The sequence below is a fragment of the Pogoniulus pusillus genome, chromosome 15 (genome assembly GCF_015220805.1).
Source record: "Pogoniulus pusillus isolate bPogPus1 chromosome 15, bPogPus1.pri, whole genome shotgun sequence".
Taxonomy (NCBI): domain Eukaryota; kingdom Metazoa; phylum Chordata; class Aves; order Piciformes; family Lybiidae; genus Pogoniulus; species Pogoniulus pusillus.
In genome coordinates, this window is record NC_087278.1 from 8794462 (window position 1) to 8822439 (window position 27978).

Here is a 27978-nt window from a genome sequence, read left to right on the forward strand (position 1 = left end):
GGAAGAAGGAGAATCAGACGGGTTGACAAGAGGGGCTGCACCATTTCTGAAGCTGTGTTTTCTTGAGATAAGTCTGACCTATTCGCAGTCACTCTGGAGCTGGCCTTTACGTATGACTTGACCTTCTATTGTGCCTCAGACACTGGAGGAGATTGAGGCAGTAATCACGCAGCTCCCAGGCTTAGAGGCATAGGTGGCAGGGGGCTGGGGTGATGTGGAGGAACCCAGTCTTGCCAACAACTGCCAGGTCCCAAACAGCCAGGCTGGCATGTCCTGCCTTGAACCTGTGCCAGGCCGAGTGACCTGGGAGCTGGGTTGTTCGGAGGTGTCTAACTTACAGCACATGCACTCAGTGACTGATAATCTCAACCATCCTGCAGGAGACTTCTCAGAGCAAGAGCCAACCACCTAGATCAATGTCAGTGTCAAGTCCAAGTCGCTGTGGCCGACAGCATGCCAGAAGCATCTAGCATGCTATTATTTTCTGCTTAGTTAAGCCAAGTCCAGATTCAGGCCACAAATAAAACTGGGAGGGGGGATAGGAGAATGAGAAGACTCGAAGAGAGATTGAGATGTGGTACCCAAGCCTATGCTTCAAGCATTCCTGGTTTGCTGTTTCTGTGGAAAGGATGAGGTGGTGTTTCACCTTGGAGGATATGGTCCTTCTCAAACTGGGTAGTGGCAAAGGACAGGTGTGTGCTGAACTCTGTCTCCTGCTGCCCACACAAACCTCTGGGAAGGTGACAGAGGCAGGGGAAAAAAAAGGAGATGCGTCTTCTTTCATTGTTTCTGGACCTTAGGGACCAGAACAGGCAGCCCAGCACCTTTCCTCAAAACAAAAAGGAGAGAAGAGGAGAAGTAATGCTCAGAAGAAGACAAGTAATGCCTTCAGGGAATCCCTTCAGGGGAAATACAAAGAAAACAAAACAGTTTACACATTTTAATCAACTTCTCCTCAGAGGTGTGAACAGGAGGCTGCATCCCTTTGTCATGCCTCAGGACAAGGAACGCTCAGCGTGCATGAGTGCTGTAGGCAAACCTATCCAGGCAGCGCAAGGCTGTGGGGAGCTCCTGGGCCCCATTCCCCCTGCATGAGGTCAGGAGAGTTGCCCTGGAGTGGCACATGGCCAATGCACGGGGAAGGACTAGTCTTTGGGCGAGGGCTGGGCTTGACTTCGAGCCCAGCAAGAATCTGAGATTGCTGATATTTAAAGAAATAGTGAGGATTGTTGTTTTTCTACAACAATAAAGCATCCTTGGATCTCAGCTGGATCCAAGTGCCTGCAAGAGGTAAGGGTATATCTATATCACACTCCCCTCCTTTATCAGAGTTTTTCCATTCTCTGAGGTATCTCAACCCTGCCTCTGCCCAAGATAATGGAGAGGCAGCCAAAATGGCATTTTAAACTCTTGGCTGCCTCTACCAACAATTGGACAAAGCAAAGAGGCAGGATGGGAGAAACTGGCTTTCTGGAAACTTCTGTTGGATGGAGAGGGGTCACACCCCCTTCAATAGAGATTGGAGTCGGGGGTCATTTTGCATCTGCCTTTAATGAAGAATAGTGGGAAGGGAAATCTAGCTCCGATGAGCTAATTAAATATATATAAGTTCCACTCTGTTAGCAAGGGAAAAAAGAAAAAGGGAAGAAACAAAAAAAGCCTTGGAGCAGCTGCTAGGTCATTGTTTGTGAATTTAAAAATAAAAGTTTCTTGGCACAGGTTTCAGAGATGGAGGCAATATCTACTGTTGTCATTCCAGTGGGAAAGGGAGAGCAAGTGAAAGATGGATGAGGCCATGCAAGGATAGCTCAGCTTGGCTACGCCTTGATCAGGTGTGTCTCGATTTTCAGGCCTCTTTTCCCTCTGGCTAGTTTAGTGAATCAACATCCTGCACAAATGGTGAGCTTCACCAGGGACAGATTTCTTGGGATCTATGCCTTGAAGAGCTGGAAATGTCCTACCATGGGGATGGCTAATGCTTGGCAGTGCCCTGAGCACACTGGTGGGGCTTAATAGCCTCAACCAAATTCACCTGGGACCACCTCCCCTCTGCCCAGAGTCTCCATTTATGCTCAGGTCCAGGTACCTGCTTCTGACCTGAGTTATGTTGTAGCTATAGCTCTGCCTGGCTTTGTCCTTGATCATCCTGGTTTCCTGACTATTTGTCCCAGATGGACTCCAGACCTTAGCTGGTGGTAGCTTTGTCTTCAGGATGCACCTTGGACTATGTTGCAGCCTTGTCTCCAGTCCTGTCTCCTGCTGCTCATGACCAGATCTTACCTTGTCTAGGGCTGTGGCTGGAATCTGTCCCTATCACCACCTTGGCAATGCTGACTGCCTGTGCAATTGCATAGGGGTTGTGCTTGGCTCTGGGCCAGTTCCCTGTGTGGGGCAGTCCCACTTCTACTGCCTCTTGGCCATGAGCTGAGGTCTCTTCAGTCTTCAACTATGCATGACAGAGGCCCCAAACCTCCCCACACTGTGACCCTGCCCTGACTCTGCCGCATCCCAACCCAGCTCCCTGTCCCTCCTGTTGGGTGACTACCTGTCGCCCAACAAACAGCATCCAAGGCATTGCACAAGGAGCCATTCATTCAGCCCAGGCTTCCACAAGATGTAAGAACATACTTTGACAGTTGTTAGAATCCAGAACATATTATTTGGCCTCATGTGCCCTGGCCAACCCCACCTGGAACTTGAACTCTGACATCCTCATGACCTAGGAGCTCCATTTGGCCAGAGCTGTGCTGTAGGTGTACCCATGCCTCTTCCTGTCTTCATTTGCCTCAGCTTTCTGAACTTCTAGTTTTCCTAGAAGGCTTCTAAACCCACTTTGTAAGTTGCTTCATCTCTGGTCTCATCTGCCCCTGCTCACATACTGAGGGACTGTACCTGGATTAGCATGGCTGGGATCGCTCCTGACTTCTGACTTGTCCTCTCTTATAGAGCAGCCCTGTCCCTGCTTCTCACTCACACTGGTGTCAAGCCATACCATGGTAGGAGGCCTCATCTCCAGTGGCCTTCATGCTGTTTTTTCCCTTCCCACCCTGCTGCATCCATTAGCTTGATGCATTCTGGCAGCAGCTGCACGTGGAACAGGAGGCCTGAACTTTTCCATTCCACTGCAAGTCCCTTTGAGCTGAGAATGGGCATTAAACTTGCTCTGCACTAACAAGCAAGTCCTTGCTCTCTCTTTTACTCCTTGAGCCCCACATGCCATTCACCTTGACTGAGAAGGAAGCAGGGGGGCATTCAGGGAATCCAGCCCCACTTGGTATCTCTACCTGCTCACACAGTGTCAGCTGCAGCTGGGGTGCTTCTCCACCTCCCTGTCACCACCTAAAGTTGCTCCTTCGCTACTCCTGTCCCACTGGAGGCTCTGTCACACTTGGCATGTCCTTTGCACACTTAGGTGTCATTCCAAAAAGCCTGTCCCCAAATTCTGACAAAAGAGAAACTAAAAATAACAATTTTAAGAATAATAACTCCACCCCCACCCACCCCCCCCCTAACTACAAAGCCAGGGAAAGAGAGCAAAGCGTGGGAGGGTCTGGCTGGCCTCAAAGCCTTACTCTGCCTGCTCATCAACTCAGCTACTAAGCTGGGAAAGGTCGGAGGAGGCTCTTTGGAGACACTGTTCAAAGCCAAAGGAAAGTGGGAGGAGTTTTCCTTGCTTTTGAGGCAATCCCCAAGACCATCTGCCTGGATCCCGCTATTGGAAAGGACCTCTGCACATCCAGACACCCCAGAGACGTGCCAGCAAGATTGAGCTAGCTCCTGGTGCCCATCCTCATGCAGAAAATGATGCTGGCCCGAGGCCCCCTGTTCACTAACACTGAGCAGGGTGGGCAATACTCACTCAAGGCTTTTTTGCCTTTCTAGGAGCAAGACAGAAAGGCTTCCCACGTGTGCACTCAAGACAAGTCTGCTCCCTCCTCGTTGTGGTTATGGGAAGGCCTTTTTGTTTAACGAGGGAAGCAAGTGAATAGATTCCCCTGACACCCAGCTCTATCAGGCACGGACCCAAGCAAGTCCCTTGCTTAAACGTCAGGAGTGCATTGCTGGGTAACACCCCTCCTCCCCCTCCTCTCTTGGCTTTCTTTTGGTCGGCTCAGGCTGTTTTCTCCTCTGTTTACTCTTTCTGGGATGCTTGCTTCTTGCCAGTCTTGCTTGGGGAAGATGAGAGGACAGTGAGGGTCCTACAAGACAGAGCTTCTAAGGTGGAAAAGTACAAGGGCAATGCTGCTCCAAGGAGTTGCTGTGGCAGGGCTGGAAGCAAGGATGCTGCAAGTAGGTGGAAATATATGGAGAAAGTGTTTGAGGCACATCAGAGCCAGGACATGAGGAGACTGAAGTGGGAGAGAAAGTTCCATCTGTCTTGACCTTAAGCTTCCCTCTCCTCTCTGCACATCTAAGTCGGTAAAGCAAAAAAGTGGTGTGGTCTCCTCCCTGTCCTACAAAAATAGAGACTAGAGTCAAACTTGGAATTCCCCTCTGTCTCATCACTGGGGAGACAGGGTCTTGGTGGTGATCTCACTCCATCAGAAACCATTCCGTGCACAAGGTTAGCAAGCAATGAAGAGGGAGGCTGGGGAGGGGGAGGGGAGTCATGGCAGGAAACCAAGAATACATCAGACACTCTAAATTTAGATCTTTTTATTCGGCTCGGACAATATTCCTTGATTTCTCATTGTTCAGCAGAGGGCAGAGGGCAGGGGATCTATTGAGAAGCTTTGTCCTAAGAGATGCCACTTTGTCTGGGTATACAGGGGTGGAGAAGTCACAGATCGGGTCGGTTCTGGCAGAAGAGAGAGGCATGTGTGCTTCAGATAGCCTTGGGATGGAGTAGTGGCTAAGCATCTCTGAGCAGCCCTGAGCTTGGGGCTCCCCTCGGCCCTGCACACTCACCACTATTTGTGGTCAAAGCAGTAGTAAGAGCTGGCACGAGGGGCCCTTGGCAAGCACCTGTGACCAGCAAGCGGTGCTTTAGCCCTGGGGCAGGTCCCCGTGCCAGTGGGGTGTCAGCGGCAGGGCGTGCAGGACAAACACACACCCGCTCCATACGTCTCGCTGCCTTTCCGGCATCGCAGCTCAAAGTCTATTTTTAAACTCCCTCCTTTATTACACAGAGCAGCAGATAGCGATGGCCTGCCTCCTGCCATGCCACAGGTGCTGCTCTCCTCTGCACCCTGGGGAGCAGGGTGTCCACCACACCAGGCAGCCCAGGGACAGGGCTGGGGGATGGGATAGGCTTTGGGCTTGAACCCGCTCAACTGCCCTGTTGCAGGCTACAGCCACGGTGGGTTCAGGCAAACAGGGATGCCCAGCTGCATTTCTGCTGTTGTGAGCCAGCCATTGACTAAGGTGGCACAAGGGTGCCACAAGGCATTTCATCCCACTGTATCAATGGGATGCTAGTTTTACTCGGGGTCCATGGCTGGGAGTTGAGCACAGCATCAGCAAATCTGCCCACTGCTGGTGTCAGTGCAACTGAATCAGTGCAGGTGGGAGGACCAGCTGTCGTGGGCAGTGCACATGGGGCATTTTGCCTCAGCTGGTACCCTGACCTTTGGTGAGTAGTATTTTGAGTGGGTTTTGCTCTGTGATATGAGCATTGATAGCAAGTGAGGGGGGAAGGGAGAGCTGCTTGCTTTTGGTTTTCGACCCTCATCTTCATTTCACATCATGAGTCATGTTACGTTCTGAGCTGAGTAACTGCTGGGGCTATTTTTACTCCAGCTCAGCAAGCTTCCTTCTCGCTGCTGCTACCACCACAGCCGCTCGCTGCGGACCCAGGGGCAAAGGATGGGGAGATGGTGAGTGGCAGAGACTGAGGGCAGGGGAAGCCGTGTTTGGGGTGGTGTCAGTGGAAAGGGGGACCACTGCCCACCTAATCAATTTGGAAACAAAAATAGTATATGGCTCTTGAAAAACAACAGATGACCTGCAATGTGTGGCGTATTCACACACACACATATGTATATATTTATTATACTGGGAGAGGGGAAGGGGGGAGGGAGAGAAATTCCTTTCGAGTGCTATTCACCAGTCTGGAAAAATAAAGAAGGAAAGCAGAACATTTTTTCCTTTCATCAAAACAGGAAAGAGAGGGGGAATGGGGTGGGGAGCAGATCCATAGACATAATGGATGGTTGCCAGAGCAAGGAAATTGTTCCCTTCTACCCTAAACTTGGGGGTTGGGTGGGGGGAAGGAATATACAGTAGTGTGAGCAGGGAAGGCTGCATCCCCTCCTCCTCACCTGGCATAGGAACACACGGGAAAGTGCTGGGAAATCAGTCCTTCCAGCTTTGCCTTTGCTCTTTGAATCCTGCCTGAGCTGCACATCCGCAGAGATGTGAAGTGCCTTTGCCTTCTCCTTCACCCAAAAGCACAGGGCAGTGAGCTGTGGCCGGCACAAGCCCTCTCCATTTCTGCCAGGAGCCATAATCTGCCCTCTGCATGCAGCTGTGTGCTCAAGTCCCTTCCCCATCCTCTCCTCTCTGCCAAGTTTCTGCCAGGAACGGGTGAGATGAAGGAGGTGGTGAGGGGCTGGGGGAATCCCTCCACTGGGGAGAGGCAGGCGGGCGGGGGGGGAGGGGGGTTCCCGGAGGAAGCCTGGCAGGTCTCATCCAACGCCTGCTTGTCAGGTGACACCTTCCCTTTCCCCTGGAGCTAGCTGTTCTGTGAGGGCTTTACTCATCCTTGGAAAGCATTTTCCTTGCCGGTGCCAGGGGCAAGAAGGCGAATTATGCAAGCTCTGGGCACCCCGAGGCTCTGCCTTTCTCCAGCACCAACTGTAAACACCAGGCTCCCTGCCTGTCTCTGTCTCCTTCCTTTTGTCTCTCTTCTCCTTTCCTCTTTTCTTCCTCTGTTTAGACTGAACTCAGTTGTTAGGAAGTTGAGGCAGCTCCCACCGCAGTAACCTCTGGGGCAAAGGGTGTAAACTGCTGCATAAGCTACGTGCGGTGACTCTGTTCTTATCACTTGGGTTAGGGCAAGCCTGGCAACGCTGTGTAAAACAGATGTACTCACGGAATGAGCCTCCAGGTGTAAACTAGGCGTAAAACTTACTCTAGGTGCTTCGTTTCAGTGTCAGGGCTGCTCCTCTCCATTGACGGCTGTGGCAGCCCGGCAGAGTAGGCGTGGGGATTGCTCATCCTTCTCCTGAACTTAGAGACCGGAGCAGGAGCAACACCTAAGTGAGATACCTTGAGTGGGCGGGCTGACTACACGTTGGCTGTCAACACCTCCTAATTTCTTTCCATTGATTGTTTTTTCAAAATAGGACTCATCATGGAGAGGCTGAGACATCTCAGCTGTTCCGATTGAGTCTTGCTTTCCATTGTAAGCCCTGTTTTTCTTCCTGCTGTTTCACAATTCTCCCCCCCCCCTCCTTCTAAAAAAAAAAAAAAAGGTAAAAAAAGAAAGAGATATGACCCCTCACATCGTGCCTCTGTGGATGGGGGCTGGTAGATCATTTTTTCCAGCAGTACAAAATGAAGGCAGAGCAGCCTTGCAGCGAGGAATTGCCTATTGTCCTCAGACACGTGTGGCCCTCCTCCCTTGCGATAAGAAAACAGCCGAAGAGATGAGTTCAGCTGTTGGCAGGTTGGAGAGCTGCAGTGGTGGTGCAAGGGTGTTAATAAGGAACCCTGCTATAGGCTCTTATGAAATCTCAGGGTTTATTGTGGTTTCTCTGCAGGGCTTATTGCCTGATAGCACAGTTCTGACCTGACCTTGTCAAGTCACCATGCTCTAACGGGACAAGTTTGTGAACCAGCTGCTTCGTGTAGCCCCAAAAAATCTTCCCACAGTATGTGACAGTGGTTTTAAACTCTTGTCCTATGACACCCTGATAGCACTGCAGGCCTCTACTCCCACAGTACAGGCCAGGGGAGGGGAAGACAGAGTCATCCTCATTAGATGTAGGGGTCTGTGGGATAAATGGCAAGCTAACTTTGTGAAAGCAGGAGAATCAAATGAGCTTCCACCTGGCTTGTGGTGGTTTTAAGTGTGCACGCTCCTGTTTTACCCCACACCAGTGAAACTTGCCCAGTCTTTAGTGAATCTGAAGACCTCAACAGAGAAAAATCTATCCCTGTCTTAAAAGCAGAAAGAGTAAGTAAAAGTGAAGCCTGAGAGGCTTGAATGTCATTTTGCTGTATTTCCAGGCAGGGTCATAGGTAGATGATTAGACAAATTCCAAACATCCTCTTCCTTGCTGTCTGGAGGTTCAAGAGGGATCAGCTTTTTTGTTTCTGATGTTGAGTGTCTGAGAACTGCCTGGCATCATGCACATGAAAATAAATAACTCTATTTCTATCCCAGCTCACATGTAATGTAGCCGGATATTTAAAAAAAAGCATGCCCTATAGAGTCCCCCCCCCAAAAAAAAAACCCAGGCCTTGCAGCAGCTCCTGCTGTACCAAGCAAGAAATCTGCAGCAGTCCTTGCTAGCTTACTGTGAGTCCTTCTCTCCAGCAGTGACAGCTCTCCCTGCTGAGGAGTTTAATCAACCCTCCCACATGCAGGCTGTTCTGTCCTGGCCAAGCAGCTACTATGAGGGACACCCTACACAGCTTGAATAAACTGTGATGGAGCCACATCAGATTATTTGAGGGCAGAGATCCTCAAAGGGTATCTAAGCCTCCGTTTATCCCTTATGGACTTTAAACACATAATGGGGTCATGGACATTTAGGACCTAGATGCCCTCAGTTCCCTCTACACAGAATGACTTCCAGAAGCTGACTTGCCTTCCCAAATTTTTGGCTTTCTTCCTGCTGATTGCCAAGTAGCTCTGCTATGGCACTTCACTGGCTAGTGTCACCTTGAGGGACGTGAGATGGACCCAGGCCCTTTTAAAACCTTTTGTTTTTCAGAGCCCCCTGCAGATTTCAGTAGTTTTAGCACTCAGGTAGATGGTAGGGTAGTAGCTCCACCTTGCTGAGGGGTCAGAGCCAAACTGTCATCACGTGAAATGGCTGGTACACTGCTGGCAGGCCAGGATGGAGAATGAGAGGAATTCTAAGAGTTCCTGAGGAATTTGGGGTGGGACAGGACTAGCGTGTCTGGAACATCTAAGGTAAAGTCCTGTTAAGGTCTCTGGAGGTACAAATGAGAAAAGGTATGTGCTGCATTTCCACTTTCTCCCACTTGAGCTTCAAAACTGGGACTGAGCCACTTCACACTTGATTTGAGGGACTCCCAGGACACTTCTTATCTCTGAACTCACGCACCTCAGATGGTCCCAGCTTTGGTGCTGGCATGACTCTGGCAAACTGCCTACCTGTGGAGAAATATGGCCACTCTTATTCCTGGGTCAGGGTGAAGTGCAATGGCCCCTTGGGACCTAAGAGCATGGTGTCCTGATGCCCTACCATAGGACCTTTCATGTTGTGTTTAACTGTCTCTATGATGGGAGGTATGGAGGAGCTATGCTACTGTAAGAAAGCTGTGGAGGACCCCGAGTCTACCTTGTGTCCCTGTGCTTCCTGAACGACACCTACATCCGTGAGACCAAAGTCAGGCTCAGAGCCAAGCTGGGAGTTGTTGTCAGATGCCTACTACAGAAGAGCATTTGGTGGACTGCCTGTTGCTGAGTTCTGGTAGCTGTTCCTCATACCTGGACATTTTGGACGGTGCATACATGAGTGCTGGCAGGCGACCATGTGTTTGAAAGCGGGTTGGCTGCGTGACACTCACAGCCACCTAGATAGTCTAAGGAAGCATGTGTGATGCTGTGAGATGAAGCCACTGGTATGCTGGTGGGTGTATGTATGTGAGAAAGGAAGAGAGAGAGGGAGAGTGAAGGAGAACACATGGATGCCCAAGGATGTGTGAATGAGACAAAATTTGCACATAGCTGTGCATGCGAGCGGCTCGAATAGAAGAAGCATGTGCGTAGCATAGAAAAAGCAAAGAGGATGCTTGGGATTCAGAGCAAACGCCTGCCGAGTGCCTGCGGTGCATGACGGTGCAGGAATGTATCGGTGGATACGAGCCTGCACAAAGATGGTGCAGAAACCCCTCCTGGTCGTGCCTGGAGTGCGCTTTGCGAGTGTGCAACTCTGCAGCAGGAGATCACTCGTACGTACATGAGAGGGCGTGCATGCGGGTGTTTTTTCAGTAGGATGTGACTCCTTCTTGAACTCACCTGTTAACAGCCTCCCCCTCCCCATCCCTCTTCTTACCCCTCTCCCTTCCCCTTACCTCCCCCCCCCCCCCCCCCGACCCCCCGGCAAATATCTGCTTGCTTAATTTCCCTTCAGATGTTTATTACATCGTGGAGATAATCATGCAGCAAAATACCTCCTGGTGCCACAAGCAACACCAGATTGTCTTGTAGCAACGTTTAAATTTCTCTGGCTTGCTTTTTTCCCCCCTTTCCTTTCCCCTGCACACAAAGAGATGTAAGATACTAAAGCCGTTTCCCTCCCAGGAGCTAGTGGTGTAGCAGGGCAGGGAAGAAGATGAGTGAAGCTTAAAGAAATGGGCTCTAGACTGCAACAGCAAGAACCTGGGGCCAAAAAAATAACAAACTACCGTGCCGGGAACTCCTCTCTTATCTCTTGCCGAGGAGGAAGGAATTTCTGTCCCCATTCCTCACGCGATACTGAAGCCACATTATACGGGTTATTATTGCATTAGTCATTTTAAATTAATTTATCGTTTAAATGGACACACTTTTTATTTTGTCAGCAACGGACTGCTACTCCCTCACTAGATTTTTCGCCTTGATACCCAGCCAAGAGGAGAATGGCAAGTTATGCTCCACCCATCTCCTCTCCTGTATAAAAGGAGCAGCACCGAGTGCCAGTTTAGTCTCTCTTGCAGCTCGCAGACTGAAATAAAGACCCATCGGCTCGCTCGCCTCCCCTTCGGGCTTTTTTAACCTTTTTCTCCCCTTCGTCTTCTTTTTTTCCTTTTTCTTTCTCTTTGCAACAGAGTGCAGGAGGCAGCAGCAGCTCTGCTCCGAGGCTTGTCAAGGCTCAGCATACACACACAGGCAACCCGGAGTGAAAACATTTGCTCTCACCTGTCTCCAAGCCCAAAGCAAACCTCACGTCCAAGCAAACTGCCATCACTTCGAACGAGGAGGCGCCAGAATCTAATGTAAGGGGAAGAATTTCAATGTACACTTAGCAACTTCTCGCTATAAAGCAAGTGGGCGTAAGGAAGGAAAGGAGCTTTTTAAGAAAAGGACACCTTAAAGAAGATTTTTATCATTATTATTATTTGTACCAAACTTTGGAAAAGTTGTGGGCTTTTTAATTACTACTTTGTGCATCTTTTTCTAAGAACACTGAGTCACAGTTACTTGTATGTAAAATCTTTCATATATATATATATATATTTAAAGGAAGACAATCAAGAGGAAAAATAGCATGTGGACCACCTAGCAGAAAGCAATCCTGAAGCAAGCCTTGTGCTGAGGGACACACAGACCCTGGATGCCTATAATTTCGAGGGACTGCGTTTTTTTTCCACCGGACTTATGAGATAGCGCAGAGGCAGGCGAGTCACCGAGAACTGCTTCTGTCTCCCCTCACCATCATCATCACCACCTCCTCCTCTTCCAAGGGCTCCTGCAACTCTCCCACCACCAGCCCAGCTCGGAGGGGAAATGGGAATGCGGGGCGCCCTCGATGCCTGAGGTCGGGCGGCCGCGAAGCTGTTTGCGGGAAGCGTTTCCCTCTCGGGGCTCGCCGTCCATGTGCCCGCAGCCGGCGGGGCCTGAAGTCGGGATGAATTTCGGCGTGGTCTTGGCGTTCATCCTCTCCCTGCCCCTGGCCCGCTTGGAGGTGAGTTTCCGTCGCCGGCAGCGGGCGGTGCTGCCGAGCTGCGAGCTCCGGAGAGTATGTGGGAGAAAGCGGCGGCGGCGCCTCCCGCTCCGCAGGTGCGGCGGGGTGAAGCCCGGGGCGGCCGGGGAAAGGAGCGGAGCGGGGCTGCGCGGCGGGTGCGAGGAGCCCGGGCGGGCGGCGGCTTCCCTTCCCTTCCCTTCCCCTCCCCTCCCCTGTCTGCGGGAAGGGCTGAGCAGGGGCGCGGGCGCGCTCATGGCGGGCAGAGCCGCCCGCCCCCGGCACTCGGGGCAGCGGCCGCTGGGGACGGTTTCCCCCTCAGGACGGGGCGCCTCCCTCCTGGACTGGCCCCGCCGGGGAGGCTTCGTGTGGAAATAAACCCATCCCCGTGTACCTTCCCCGCTGAAGCCAACGGCCGGCCAGCGAAGGACGGGAGACTGGGTTGAAGGGGTGCCCGGTTGATGTGGGAGCAGGGGTGCAGCTGGGGACCAGCAAGGGGCTCGCAGCCCTCAGGCCGGCTGGCAGCTTCACCCAGCGGCTGTCACCCAGCCGGTGGCTCTGAAGAGCCTCTCGCTCCCTCTGGTTATTTTGGCATCGCAGCAGCAGCAGCATGCATAAGGCAGGGACCAAGGCCCAGTTCCCACCTCCAGAATAATGCATAGTGTGAAACCCAACCTGGCATCACCAGGGGATGATGAGGAAAGGGCAGACAGCTTTGAAAGGGGTGAGGAGAAGGGAAGCATGGCTAGAGACAGTGAAACTGGGGTGGCATGGCCACTCGGTAAGGTGTGTGACTACCTGGGGCCAAGAGGCAGGGCATAAGTGTCTCTAGTGCACTTGCACAGTCACGCAAGCATCTGGTCTCACAGCCCTCATTCGTGCTCAGCTCAGGGGGAAGTCAGGCAAAAGACAATGTCCAGGTGGTGGATTTGGCTGATGAACATATACCTCAACCCTTCTTCAGTGTCTCTGCATGGAAATCAAAGCCCCATCCCAAGCCGTGGTCAGGGGAATGGGGCCCCAAGATTCCAAATCCTTTGGCTTCTACTGTCACATCTGATGGTCTGCAGATTGAGGGAGTCAGAAGACCTCTAACATTTACACACAGCACTTAGTTCCCACTTTAGCTCTACCCAAGGTGGCAAAACCACAAGTTGGAGCTGCATTTTAGGGGGTGTCAAGGGCAGGAAATATCTTTCCAGCAAAACTTCCCTTCTGTTGCATCATTTCTTTCTCTTCCTTCATTTTTGGGCAGCCTCTCTTTGTGGGTGGCAGGGAAGGGGTTGGGTACAAAGCATCACATCACCTCCTTTATGGGCCTGTTTTGACCTTGCTGAAGCCGCAAAGGGAAGCAGTTAGAGCTGTGGGCTACCCAGTGGTTATGTTTGTTTTGGGCAGAGGATGGTATTTCCTCTGTGGGTGGCACAGATCTCTTTCTCCCATACAGTGTGAACCATCAGCTATGGCTGGCGGTAGGGAAGGATGAAGATGAAGCATCTGATCCCAGACCTTAACCTGTAATCACAATAAAAGGCTGTATGGCAGCCTAGTAGAATTTGGCAGTTCTGGCTCAAGATTTCATGGGAGGAATCACAATGTTATTGTTTTATGACCAGAGAACCAAGAAAGTTTCTGCTTCGGTGGGTGCTTCTGCCTGCAACCAGTGCCCACATTCTACTCTGAGGGCAGTGTGTTGCACCCTCTGCACCTGGTGCATACAACACGGCTGCTACCAGGCTGCTGAACCATAGCCGCTCTCTGACTGAGGCTGGCAAGTCCTTTCCAGCCGTGCCAGAGAAAGTGCATGGGGAATAGTGGAGGCCCAAGTTGGGAGATGGAGCCTCCTGGGTTGCTTTCCCTTTTCAATCACACCTATCTGAAGCTGGAGGGCCCTGGAGTTCTTCCACCCAGAGGGAGCAGGAGCCTCAGCGGGAAGGTATTTGCCAGCTGGGAAGCGAGGATGGTGAACCAATTTGCATTTGCCCCACGGGCTGTAATAGTTGCCTTGCAACATTTACAGAGCTGGGCCGAGCCCAGTGTGGTTGTGCTGGGGTGAAGCCCCACTGGCAGGGCTTTCTGGAATTCCAGAGGAATGGGGTGCGGCTGGGTGCTTGCTTATAACCTCGGCCCAGCTCCCTCTCACGTTTTCCTGGTGCAAGGCTCTGGGGCTCTTCCCAAGTCTCCCTAGCAGGAGGCTGTGACAAGGACAAAGCAGTGGAAGCTGGGATGGATGACATGTCTGGGGTGAGCTCGTGGAAGGAGCCAGGCAAGTTGTCCCTGCCTCCCTCTCACCATCAGCTGACGTGCCGCAGCAGGAGAGAATGACAGTGGTTCCTACCCTGCTTCCAGGGCTGCTGGTACACAGCTGGCCTGAGGGATGGAAATGCCTTCAGCTCTATGAGAGGTGTCGGGGGAGCACGGGGGAGATGGGTGGAGCAGTGGAGTCCCCCTTGAAATGGGAAAAGGGTGGGTAGGTGTGGTGGTATTTTAGGAACGTGGGATAGATCAAACATAAAGTTTGATTCTTTTAAGGGAGGCAAACATAAACTGTTGTCCTGTGTGGAAGGGGCATGTGTGAGGAGGGTTGTGCCTGCTGCAGGGAGAGGCACAGAAAACAGGCGATGCCAGGAGTGGTGCTGAAAGGATGGAAGCCCTATGCCAGGGGAACAAGAGCCTCTGAGGTTCAGTGGGCTTCTGGCAGGTGCTGCTGGTCTTGCTCTCTGACAGGGAATGTGGTGCAGTCTCCCCTCAGGGTCCTCACGTCAGCTTCAAAGGGAATTAAAAAATGCTTGTTTTTTTTGCCTCGCTGATCTCCTGAGAACTGTGCTGGCAAAATCCTCTGCCATGGTCAGTGTGGAGGTGGTCAGGAAAGTCTTCTCCTGTGCAGAATGAGTGGCCAAGTGCTTCTTCACCCTGGACTGGTGCTGCTGCTGTCTTCTGTGCAGTCACACATGGATGTTTAGACACACCACCTCAAAAAAGAGGACTGGAGGAGTCATCACCCTTGGAAATATTCTTGGCTGGTCTCTTTGAGCCCTGAGGGTCTGTCTTCCCTGCCAGCTGCACAGTCTTTGGTCCCTCCTCCTCTGTGACTGCTGTTCAACCAAAAGAGATACGCCTTTGGGCAAGACTCTGAAACTGTTGACTGTGAACAGCTGCAGGAAGGACCTGCACAGTGTGCCACCACCCCAGAAGCGGCTGATGGCAAAGGGACCTTTCAGCATCCATGGTGCTCAGAAGCAAGCAGACACTGTCAGAAAGCTCTGTAAGCAGAGGTCGGAGGGGTTAGGGAAGAGGTTGCTTTTGGGAAACCATGTATGTGGGGAGCTAGGAGGAGGGAACGTCTTGTTTGCATATACAGCAATGCCCTGAGTTGGTTTGCAGTAGCCAAACAACTGTGCTGACGTCTGGGAGGAGGGAGGCAAAGCTGGCGTCATAGCAGCAGTGCCGAGTGGCTGCCGGGCAGTGAGGCCTCTGCCCAGGTGCTTTACTGCCTTGTGTCAGGTGTGCCCTGGCTCTTGTTACCCAAGCACCAGCAGCTGAGAGCAGGGGAGGTGATGTCCTTGCCAGTCTTCTGGCAGAGTGGGGGATGCCTCTGAGGTTCGGGGAGAGCCAGACACTGTGGGCAGAGGAAGGCAGGAAAGAGCAAACTTACTTTCTTCTAAGAATTCAGGGCCTCGCAGGAATATGAGGCCAGGTCTTGGGGCACTTGACAGACAGCCAGGAGTCCACTGAGACAAAAGTCTTCTTTGATCTGCTGCACAGTTAAAAAGGAGATTGTTAACCTTCATTAGACAAATAACTCCAGAGGAGCTAGTAAGCAGGAAAAGCACTAGCTGCTTGAACTGGTCTGTTGGGCATCTCAGCTCCTGCAATGCTCCTCCACCTTCTGACCCCATGGGCTCAGATGGAGGTGACTGATGTACCTCTGCTTCCCTGTGTCCCATCTCCACCAAGTGCCCAGAAACCGAGTGTGTGTTGCTCCAGTATCAGAGCCCTCCATGCATAAGGCTGGCATGGAGGGCCAGAGGCATGGCTGCTCCAAATCACAGATGGTAAAGGAAGCAAGGACAAACTGCAGCTCAGGTCTGTATGGCCACTCTTAGGCCAGCCTTGGGCACAGTTCTGCACCGCGAGAGGAAAGCAAGGAACTTCACAGGCTTTTGATTGCCATTGGCAGAGCTGCCTCACAAACCTTGGGGAGGAGGACAAGATTATGAGCCATGTGGGCTGGTGATACGCCGTAGCCATGCTTGATAGTATCTGCAACAAGAAAAAAATGGCACCTAAAGCTACTGCTGTGAGCAGGGAGTAGAGCTTTTTCCTACAGGCAGTCCTCAGAAGTTCAGCTCATGAGGGCCTACATTTGCAATCCCTTATTCGTATCTGTTCCCCCCTGCTCAGCTAGCAAGGTGACACCTCCCAGCTTGCTTCCAAAGTCACTGAGTCTCGTAGCACCTGCCCACGCTCTCCCCCAGCAAGTGCCAGAGTTTAAAATAAAGTTCCACTTCCTACACGTATTAAGTGTCAGGAAGGAGCAGGGGCATCCGTGCGCAGCAGCGTTTGCACACAGATGCACTTGGCTGACAGGTGCAACCATTGAAAACCCTGCAATTTCACTGCCCAGCCCTCAGCTCTGGCTGCAAGCACTGGGAATTGTATGTGATACCTTTTCCAGTAAATGTGTGTGGTGCAAGGCAGGGAAGTGCTGCAGAGCCTCTCCAGCACTGGGCTGTTGGTCCCACTCTTCCTCACGCAGCAGGAGTTGTCAGAAAGCATCTTCATTTTGCAGCTATTCAGTGATCCCTGAATTACACAAGTCTCCCTCTCGCTGTGCATTCATGACTGATGCTACTTCCCTCTCCCTCAGAGACTGAGGAAGTAATGCCTGGGGATGTAAAAATCTGCTTTTTGCTGCAGGCAGACAGCCAGATCTGTGGTGAGATGTGACAGGGATGGAGCAAGGTAGAGAGGCTCAATCTGACTCAAGCTCTCTGGTGGATCTGTCTGCAAAGATTTAAGACACTAGTGCCCTCTGCTCTGCAGCTGTGCTAGGAGGTTTCTGCCCCCACAATTTGGGCTGAAGCACCCTTCAAGCCACCAGGTCCTAGCTTAAGCTATAATATTAAAGGGTGAGCTAGCATGGCTGAGGGGGGAGCACTCCTATTGCCATGTTAGGAGAGGCAAAGGGCGAGCGGCCAGGCACATGTGGGAGGACGCCAGGATCAAGCAGCCATGCAAAAGTGGCTGCAGGTTTGGGCTAAAGTCCTAACGGTTTAAAAAACAACATTTAACCACCTGCCTGGTGGTTTTCCTCGAGTCCAAGTAGAAGGGAAGTGTTCTGCACTGAACACAGGCAGGGAGGGAATAGTTATCTACCAGAAGGACCACACACATGCCACCAACTGCCCATAAAAACCCACGCGAAAATCCCTGCATTTCACAAGCACACGAGCCAAGTTCTTCTCTCAGTTACAGGGGCATGTGTAGGGCTGTGGCTCAGACAGCATCCAGCACCAGGCTGAAAGAGCAGCTTTTACGCATGAGTAGCCCTGAATGAAGAGAGCTGGGAGCTAAGCAAACACTTTGGCCAGTCCTTTCCTCCGTCTCCTTTTCTAGTCTTTCGGAAGTACGTTTTAATCAGTGCTTGCTTTCCCACACCACTCCTTTGTAGTCTTGCTAAGGGCTGTCACTGAGCCCCATTCAAGCCTGGTGCCAGAGTAAGATTCCCAAGAAACGGATGGTGTGGCACCTGCCTGCACAAACTCTGAGTTTGGCCCATCCCCTGGTGTCTGTAAACCCGCTTCCTTCAGCATTTTTTGGCATTGACATGCAGTGCCATCCAAACTCCCATGTGTTTCTTCCTCCGAATCAGCTCCTCAGCCCACCATCTCCAGCAGCCTTTCATGTCCTCCCTGAGGCATTTGCGGTTTCACCGCAGGCTTGTGCCGGAGCAGCCTCAGCCGCAAAGGTCAATGTTCCTCTCCAGCCCTCACCTTTTTTTGTCGTTGTCAGAGTATGCAAATGCTGTGTATTATGGGGCCACCGTGGCCTGCAGCCACACGCGCACGCACACGCACACACACCCCGTATCTGACAAAAGCCGTGCGAGGGAGTTTCATAACCCAGGGAAATATTGGGAAGGTGTTTATCTGATAGCGTAAGGGAAGTCTGTTAAAACGCCTGTACCGCAGGCAGCAGGAATGAGAAGTCACCTGCAGAAGTCATACAGCACCGGAGAAGGAAGCCTTGCTGGCTGCTCGGATCGTGCTCAGGGCTCTGCTGTGCAGCCCGGGCGTTCGTTGTCTTTTTCAATCTGCTGACCACTTTACACGCCTTTTTTTTTAATATATATAATGTAGGGATAGGATGAGGAGTAATGGCTTTAAGATGGAAGAGGGTAGACTTAGAGTAGATATTAGGAAGGAAGTCTTTACAGTGAGGGTAGTGAGGCAGCAGAACACACTGCACAAGGAGGCAGTGGATGTCCCCTCCCCAGAAGTATCACAGTATCATCAGGGTTGGAAGACACCTCATAGATGATCAAGTCCAACCCTTTACCACAGAGCTCAAGGCCATGTCCAATCTTGCCTTGAACAGCTCCAGGGACGGCGACTCCACCATCTCCGCGGGCAGCCCATTCCAGTATCCAATGACTCTCTCAGTGAAGAACTTTCTCCTCACCTCAAGCCTAAATTTCCCCTGGTGTAGCTTGAGGCTGTGTCCTCTCGTTCTGGCGCTGGCCACCTGAGAGAAGAGAGCAACCTCTCTCTGGCCACAACTACCCCTCAGGTAGACAGTGTTCAAGGTCAGGTTGGACGGGGTCTTGAGCAACGTGGTCTGGTGCAAATTGTCCCAGCCTGTGGCAGGGGGGTTGGAAATAAGTGATCTTTAAAGTCCCTTCCAACCCAAACCATTCTATGATTTACATGAGAGGCAACAAGAGTGGCTCTCACTTCTGCTCAGGTTTATCCATGATGTCTTCATGAGGGCACATCTTTGTGTTTTGCTGCTTCTGCTGTGCCTTCTCCATGCTCCTTCGATTCCCCTCGCTCCCACCTGGTCATGCAGTCAGTATTTGCAGGTCACCTCTCTAACGCTTGTTTCTCTCCTTCTTTTCTTTTTGTCACCTGACAGGGGGACCCCATACCTGAAGACATTTATGAGATTTTGGGCAGCAGCTCAGTACGTTCCATCAGCGACCTGCAGCGTGCTCTGCGGATAGACTCCGTAGGTAAATCTCTTCGCCAAACACTCCTCTATTTTTCTTAACTTTGTGGGGGGAGGGAGGAGTTGTTCTTTTTTCCAGCAGGCACACTATTAACAGACCTCACTATAAGGAGGAGCCGTTGCTCACTACAGGAGCCATTCATGTGCCCAGATCTGATTATATATCTAAGCCCCCTGAAACCTGTGGGAGTTAGACACCTGGGTGTCTTTTTAGACCTCCTCCTAACTGTCTGGTCTATCAAGTGACACTCGCTTCCAAAAATCACAGGAGCTGAGCAAGGTGAATGCAAGGAACTGGGGGCAGCCTTTTCACATTGGGAGAAGCACAGACAAAGAGACCTCAATTGGCAGAGCATCAGTTTAGCAGGTGGTGAAGCGGGAGGTGGAAACAGGGTGACAGAGCAGGAGGGACTGGACTGGGTTGTCAGGTTTAGCATCCACAAAAGGCTGCCGGAGACTCTTGGGACAGAAGCAGCAAAGCACTCGTCCGTGGGTGAGATACAGGGCAGGGGCTAACAGGGTAGCGTCGCTTCACCTCCTGCCCCTAGATAAGAGCTTAGGGGGCTGCAGCACCTGGGGGTCACTGGGGCAGGACGGAGCGCAGAGAGCGGCAGGAGCAGAGCGCAGAGGGGTCGGCACGCGTGGGCAGGGGAGCACGCGTGGGCAGGGGAGCACGCGTGGGCAGGGGAGCACGCGTGGGTACGGGAGCACGCGTGGGCAGGGGAGCACGCGTGGGCACGGGAGCACGCGTGGGCAGGGGAGCACGCGTGGGCACGGGAGCACGCGTGGGCAGAGGAGCACGCGTGGGCACGGGAGCACGCGTGGGCACGGGAGCACGCGTGGGTACGGGAGCACGCGTGGGTACGGGAGCACGCGCCGCTCGGCCGCGCTGGCCCCGGGGCTTTATTTATAAACGGTCTCTTCAGAGCAAATTCCTTTCTATTCTAACCCTGCTCCCGCCCGGCGTCCCCCGGCCCCCCCAGCTCGCCTTCTCTCTCGTGTTTTGTCTGTTTGGAGCTTTGTAATCCTTGCCGAGACACTATCTACGGGGGAACAGAATTTCCTGCTTTTGTTTCCTATGCCAGTCCAACCACTGGCGCAGTCTCAAAAGCATTCCCGCTGCCTTTCAAAACGGCCCTGGAGGGGCAGGGGGGGGAAAACGAGGGGGAGGGCACCAGCTGTGTTCAGCTATTGTTTGCCTTAGAAAGAGGCGACAAGACTCCCCACCACCACCACGGCCACTCCCTGCCCTCACCAGTTCCCTCCTTGTCCATGAGCCACACAATGGGGCAACTTCCAAAATTAGCTGTTCTGGATTGTCCCAGGCGGGTGCCTCCACCCCAACCCTCTTCATGGCTGACCCAGGCTGCAGAGGGACAACCTGGGACAGGGAATGACACAGTTTTCAATAGGAGATTTGTTTTGAGGCAACAGTTGTTGCTAGTTCCTCCCCCCCCCCCCCCATACCATCTACTCAACCTCTGCACAAAAGGCAGCCCCCACCTTTGTTTGCTAAAATGCCAGGCGGCAGAGGATGAAAGGGTGGGGAAGGAATGGCTGAGAAAATGCATGCAGTCTGTCATGTCCTGGTATCTAAGGAACAGATACATCTCTTTTTCAGTTACTAAATGCCCTCACGATTAAGAAATAAAATGGCCTTGAAAAGCTCATTGGTATGGGAAAAGGCTGCAATACTTTGAGTCACTGGTTTCACTTCAGGTCCCACATGGGAAAGGCTGGTCAGGGAAACAAAGCAGTGCTATGAAGCTCTGTTGCACCCTGTGGCTCTCATCTGCGCCCAGATACTGACCAAGGGGCGTCACCATTTGCTTGCTTTCCATGGAGTTAGTGTATTAACAAAATAAGCCAAAGCAACTGGGGCTATTCCCTGTGCTCTTCACACCCTATGTATGTGTCACAGCTGCTGCCCTCCACTGACTGTGCAGGGGGCAAGGATTAGGCAGATCCAGGAGTCAGATGAACTGAGATGCTGCTGACTTAACTGCAGCTGCCCACAGCTTCTAGAGAATGAGCCTCTAGATCTCATTTTGAGTGTCTTGCTCAGAGTGAAATGATGGTGTCCTAGAATTGATCATTGCTCTCCAGCTGCTTTAAAGGGTGTCTGTCCACCTCACTCATAGAAGTTGTGAATACAGCCTCTGTGCAGCCATCCCAAATCCTTCAGCACTTGTTTCTAAGCTGCAGTAGAACGGAACTGAGGAAGAGGGATGGGACATGATAGGTATGGGAAGTCTGCTCCAACACATATCTGATAAACAGAGATCTTCCACTGGCCCCAAATTCCCTTTAAGAAAATTGCTCCCTTGATGCTGACGTCCATTCAGCTTCCTTCAGCTGCTAAAGCGGGTCAGAGAAGGAAAGAGCTGTAGCTGGGTGGGAGCTATCTCCGAGCGTGGCCATTGTCCAGAGCTCAGGAGGGGCTGCATGTTGGAGTGCTCCATGGGGATTATGGGCATTTCTCTATTCAGCACTTCCTATGGGAAAAAGCAGTGGGGTGGGAGGGAACTGCTCAGGGCTGGCCTGAATGCTATCTGCCTTCCTCTCCCATTGCTGGCTGAAATACCTCCAGACTCTGCAGCTTACCTTAAAGCAGGATATGAAAAAGAGCCATTTCAACCTTATTTTTCTGTTCTTCTGTCATAAAACTAACCCTAACCCAGAGCACCTGTGGGGAGTTGGGAGAGAGAAAGCAAGCACCCCGCCTCCCACCCATCACCCCCCTTTGCCTGTCTTCTCACAGCCAGACTCTCCCAAGTCCCAAGCCACCTCAGTGAGGGACATCACTGTTACATACCAAACTTTCTGCTTGTCCCATCTTGTCATATTATGGCCTCAGCCAGATGATACTCTCTGACACTAGACAACCCTGCTGTAGGCTTTGTCATCCTTAAACTAGAGTTTTCCTCTCCCAGACCTTATTGTGGCTCCTCTTTCATGACAGGCTTGTTGCTTTGAACTGCCTAGTCTGAGAAGAGAGCAAACTGAGAGCTCCTGTGCCTCAACATAGCTGTGACCTTGCTGGGGTTTTACACCTAGCGTGAAATACTGGGACTGTGGCTTGGCCCACATCTCTGCACTTTGCCTGATGAGCAGAACACAAGTGCCTGCCATCTTCTCCTGCCTCTTACTGATGCCAATTGGTTGTGTCTTTTCATTTGCAGAGGAGGATAGCTCAAGCCTGACCCTCAATGCAACTCAGATTGGTCAAAGCCCCATAGCCCTATCTCGAGAGCGACGAAGCCTAGGTGAGTGAGAGGTGTGAGTGAGGTTGTGATTGTTGAGGCACTCACCTAAGCAGATGTGGGTGGGTGCAGATGCCCGTCTGAAATACATGTGTAGGAGTAGAGGTTGTAGTGCCCATGGATGTATAGTCAGATGAGAAAAAGGGTCTGGGCCTCACGTGAGAGCTTGGTGTTACACCCCAGGAGGGCAGGAGAGGGAGTCTGGAGCTCTGCAAACTGCTCTGCTTTAATCCTGCTGGTGCTGATGTGCTCTAAAGAAGTGTCATCTCGTGCCTAGGACTGCTGCTGCAGTGAGAAGCATCCTTTTCCTGGGGGCTCCTCTATACAGCGCGGCTCTGTCCAGGGAGGGAGCTGGAGGGGTGGGAGAAGGAGAAAGAACGTGTGAGAGCCATGTGGGGTCTCTCTCTCTTCCAGCAGAGGTGGCTGCGGTGGGTTGGTAACAGCTGCAGTGCCCGTTTCATCCCCGCTTCCTCTCTCGGCCCTCTGTAGATGCTCTGGCAGCAGCAGAGCCAGCTGTCCTGGCAGAGTGCAAGACGCGGGCAGTGGTCTTTGAAATCTCCCGCAACATGGTGGACAGCACCAATGCCAACTTTGTGGTATGGCCACCCTGCGTGGAGGTGCAGCGCTGCTCCGGGTGCTGCAACAACCGCAACGTGCAGTGTCGCCCCTCGCAGATCCGCGTCCGGCACGTCCAGGTAAGGGAGGCTCCTCTCGCTGCTCCCTCCTCCCACAGGCCACCTCCATCCCCACCCTCCGAAAACCAGCACCGCAGCGGAGCTCAGGTGAAGGCTCACACAGCTGTGTCGCCCCTCGCATCCCCTCTGCAGTCTCTGGTGCGGGGTGACTGACGTCCATGCCATCTCCTGGGAGGGCTGGTGCTGTCCAGCAGCTGGGGACTGTCACCACATCAGAGCTACAGGGCGCCATCCCCAGCTGCCACTCTACTCCTTGGCTGTTTCTGTGGCTGGAGGCAGCCTTGTCTGCTGTGTTACAGCAGAAGAAACAGGACATTTTGATCTCAGGAATTAACTTTGATGGAAAAAGGAGAGTTTGCAGCATTAGTGCTCCATCTCCCCTTTGCTACTGCAGCTTCTTCCCAAGTCTCTGGAGCAGCTTCTCCTCTTTTGCAGCCCCACAGTTACTTCCTGACCCACTCCAGCAGCAAGCAGGCTCCTGACAGCTAACCTCTTGCTCTGATCCTGTCCTCACAGCCACCAGTGATCTCCTCACAGCTTCCTCCCAGACAGCTTGTTTAAAAATAATACTCATCCCATACTAATCCTTTGCCTGAGCTGTAAAAGACTCCCCCAGGCAGGCAGCAGAGGTTGGCAGTAGAGGTTGTATTCACACAGCCCTTTTCATCAGGAAATTCCTTTCTCAGAAAAGCCAGGCTGAACTAGGGAAAATGGGGGGGGGGGGGAGCAGGAGTTGTTTTTGTGGAAAAAACAAGTGAGAGGTCAAAAGCCAGCCTGAAAAAGTGACCTGGAAATGGTTTCTTTGAGGACAGAGGTCTCTCTATTGTTTGGCTGGAAGTGTTTGTCTAGCAAGCAGCGTGTGGTCTGAAGCGTGTGGAGTGGGCTTTCAAGGAAAGATAAACAGCCTGGCTGCCTCAGTGTTGGCCGAGGGATGCTGCTGGGGGCAGTGGGTTTAGAGGAATTCAATCCCAGGCGCACAGCAGAGTGAGTATTTATAGCTTGCGGAGCACTTCAGGGACTGCGGTCTTGCTAGATAAGCTGAGTGGGGTCAGGCCTGGCTGCTCCTGGAGTGGGAGGACCCCCTAGAAAGCTTATGCCCTGTGGTAGGATGTGAAGCAGTAGGTCTTCCCTCTGAGTCAGCATTGGTGGAGAGTCCGAGGGAATTTCCAGAGCACCGCCTTTCCCATGAAACACAGAGCTGAGAGAACTTCAGCCCGGAGAGCTATTAAAGAGCTTGAGACAAATTCAGACAGGCCTCAGCAGAGCTGCTCAAGCTGCATTTGCTTGATTTGGCCTCAGTTTTCCTCCTTTTACCCTTCCTGTAGGATCCTGTGGAAATTAATTTCTGGTTGCCCCTAGGTCTCTGCCATCACATCTGTCAGAAACAGGCTGTAGTGTGTTCTGCATGTCCCCTGTTTCTGTCTGATCAGGCAGCCATCCTGCTTAAACAGCAGCAATTGTCAGGAGCAGGGGAGACAACCAGTCACATCCAGACTTGCCTGGCCTAGGTCTGCTCTGCTGTTTTGTACAGAATTAGCTCCCATATGCACCGCCCCTGAATCTGAACTGTGCTCTATAAACTGCCTTCTAAGTCTTTAGGGAGAAGCCAGTACTGAAGCCCACTGGCACTGATTAGTTTCACAGAGTAGGAGCTGCAGCTGTGTTCATCTTTTTCTTCTCTCTCTCCCAAATAGGTGAACAAGATCGAATTTGTCCAGAGGAAGCCAATATTCAAGAAAGTCGTTGTGCCTTTGGAGGACCACGTGCAGTGTCGCTGTGAAGCGGTGTCCCGTCCACCCCCCAGGGTCAGCCGGCCAGCGCCACGCAAGCAGCGCCGTAAGGACCTCGGCATTGTTAGAGCGGGGGCAGGTGTGAGAAGGGAGGCTGGGGAGGGAGGAAAGAGCCCTCCACTGGTTTCAGTCTGCTTAACTCCAGTGAATCCCATGGGCTGGTTAATCCCAGCCAAGAGACCTCTCCCTGCTTGCCAGCAAGGGGCTGAAATCGAGGGGAAGGTGAGAGGTGAGGGGAAGGGCATCGTGGGAAAAGGGAGAGGGCAGAGATTGGAGAGAACAGAGGACAAGGGACAGAAGAACAGAAGGAGGCCTTGTGACCCTCCTGCCGCAGAGCTCTTTGTTGATAGTGTGTGGAGAAAGGTTATTTCAACACGAGCCGGCTGCCCCTTGCTGTACAGACACTCTCCCTTCTGTTTTGGCAGGCTTGCCACCCTCGTTCACCACAGCCGCTGTCTCACAGCGGCAGCGAGTACGCCGGCCGCCGGCACAGAAGAGGAAACACAAGAAGTACAAGCATGTCAACGATAAGAAAGTGCTGAAAGAAATCCTCACAGCATAGAAGTGCTGGCAGGGGAGAGAGAGCACAAAGCAGGTAACAGCAAGTTGCTTTTCCTGTTGGGAGAGATGTTCTCCCAGGACACGCTTCTGCGCGGTCATCTCAACCCTTCCTGCAGCACTGGACACTCTTTCAGTATGCAGCTAATGCAGGGCCTGGGCATGATAAAACCCAGATTGAAGGAGGGAGAAGGATTAGGCTGGGACCCAACATGTGCATCCTATTTAGGGCTTTATAGCTCTTTGCAGAGGTGGAAAGATCATGCTGCAACCACGCTTGCTGTCAGGCCCTGCCCTCTCCTTTCTCTGCCTCTCTTACAGGCAAAGAGTGAGTCTGACTTCTCCCTACACCTAAATCCCTTCAGGGGCCATGTAATTCATCTCTTCTGTGGAGCAGCTCCTGTTCTCCTTTCTCTATTGATTCTCTGCTGAAAGCAGAGAATTAATGTCGCTCTGGGGAATCCCTTTTGCTTTTACTTCATTAGCTGAGTTGGCAAAAAGACTGAAAATCAGCAAGACTTTTGGTTCGTCTCTCCTAGTGGGAAGCCTGTGTGCATAAAAAAGGTCATGCCAGGGGAAAGGAGAACTGGAATCTCTGGCAAGAGATCTGGACTTTGTCAGCCCAGGATCTGATTCTTCTCTCCCTGACTTGTGTAAACAGGATTAAGTCCCTTGTCATCAGAAGAATTCCACTGGTAGGAGGGAAAGGAGAACAAACCCTGGTTTCCCATCTGGGAGGCAAAGGTGCAAAAAAGAGAGAAAGAGTAGCCAGGGCACAGACCGTGGGGCTGAATCTAAAGAGAGGCAGCACAGCCTAACAGGGAGAGCCCTGGCCTGTGACTCAGCACTTCCAGCTCTGCCACAGCCCCTTCAATGAGCCTGTGGTGTTTCAATTCACATTCACTTCCCCTTGCCTTGGAAGGAGGGGTGTTTAAGGAGCTGGGGATGAGGAGCTCCAGGCTGTATCTTGGAACTAGTAGTCCCATTCTTAGCATCACAGGGGCTCTGATTATCCCAGGATCTTCCTACCCAGGGTAGAAACAATGCAAACCCATGCTAATCTCATCTCTGGCTCAAGCTGTCCAGGGTCAGGAACAGGGAAGGTCAAAAGCCCTCCTGGAATTCTGACACTTTGACACAAACGTTTCCAGAGGAGAAAACAGGAGAGGAGGGGAGTTGCAGGGGAGGGGGTTGCATAGTCTAATGCTGTGTCCATTTTTGTTTCACTTACAGGTTTATTTAATGTATTTGCTGTATTGCCCCTATGGGGTCCTTGGAGTGATAACTTTTCCTCTTTGTCCATCTGCCTCGACGTCTGATTCAGACGGCAATTGGTGCTTCCTTTTCCATCAGTCAACCTTCTCCCACCAAAGCCTCTCCCTTCTTTCATTTATTAGCATCATTTTAAAGTTTTACACACACAAAAAAGAAAGAACAAAGATGACCTATATATATGTGTGTGTGTGTGTGTGTGTATATATGAGAAGAGAACAAAATACAACTAAAACCGTGAACCCTGGCAGCCACAACATGCAGCAAAGACAGGACAATGCCTTTCCTGCTCCAGAGGACAAGACGGAAAATGTGAAAAAGGAAAGTAGGTCCAATTCCTTCTGAGGGGAGGAGAAAAACAAATGGACAGAGAGAGAATATTCTCCTTTTCCCACATGGTTCTGGTAAGGATGAGGGGCCTGGCTGAGATGAGCACTTGCACTGGACCTGCATGTTGAAAAGAGGCATGTCTCAGATTGTGAGCGGCGAGCGATGATGGAAGATGCACTAAGGACTTTGAGCGCCCTACCTGGACAGATCTCTATTTTTAATGTGCGTGTGTATATTTTATTTTGAGAAAAGAAAAACCAAAACCACTAAGATACACAACATCTCGGGGAACAGAATGAAACAAACAAACAAAAAGAAGCAAAACAGAGAAGCCAAATGCATTCCCTCCCCCATCTCTTTCCCCTCCTGCTCCTGGTGCTGACTGGAAGGTGTCTGAATCATGGGGAAGGGGCAGAAGGTGGCAGAATTGTCTCCACACCCCCGGCCCCTGCCACGGGGAGCCCTCTTTGCACATGCTGGTGGAGAATTCAACTTTCCAGGCTTGGACTGAAATTATTTTTGAAACTTGCTCTGTATGTGTGTGGGTGTATGTGCCTCTGTGTGCATATACACATGTGTGTGTGCGTGTGTGTGCCTGTTGAGTATGTGTATTTATACATACATATATAAATATATATATATATATATATATGTTCTTAAATGGATTTCATTCCCCAGTGGCAGGAAGCTCTAAGGCACGTGCATGTGTTGGCTTCACTGGGTTGGCAGAAGAGCACACTGTTACTGCAACGTGCCCACGAGGTCTGGGGTGGGATGGGGGAAGAGGAATTGTCTGATCTCTGTCTTGTTGCCCTTTTCTCTGCCTCTCCTCCAACACTCCAGCACAGCTTCCTTGCAGGAGGTGAAGTGGCACCACAACAAGACCAACAGCAGCCAAACTTAGAAGCATGACTTAATCTCAGTGAGCTGTCCTTGCCTGCTCTGTAGTCCTGAAAGCAGAATCCTATCATTCCCCCGAGGTTTTTAACCCCTTCACGAGTGTCCTGCACAATATGCCTCCATTGCTCTCTCCCTGCCA

At 51.8% G+C, this 27978-nt stretch overlaps 1 protein-coding gene across 2 annotated transcripts; it reads left to right on the plus strand.

The window, feature by feature from the left end:
• The first annotated feature begins 5747 nt into the window (after positions 1-5747).
• PDGFB (platelet derived growth factor subunit B) lies at positions 5748-27586 on the plus strand. 2 transcript variants are annotated; one of them, XM_064155232.1, is made up of 8 exons: positions 5748-5816; positions 10948-11804; positions 18939-19035; positions 22214-22297; positions 22784-22989; positions 24684-24825; positions 25205-25374; positions 26571-27586. In XM_064155232.1, exons 2-7 carry the CDS (start codon positions 11649-11651, stop codon positions 25339-25341), a joined length of 822 nt encoding a protein of 273 aa, XP_064011302.1. In that variant the 5' UTR covers positions 5748-5816; positions 10948-11648; the 3' UTR covers positions 25342-25374; positions 26571-27586. The 2 variants fall into 2 exon arrangements, with proteins under 2 accessions (XP_064011302.1, XP_064011303.1); XM_064155233.1 differs by lacking the exon at positions 5748-5816 and adding an exon at positions 10071-10089.
• Positions 27587-27978: the final 392 nt, after the last annotated feature.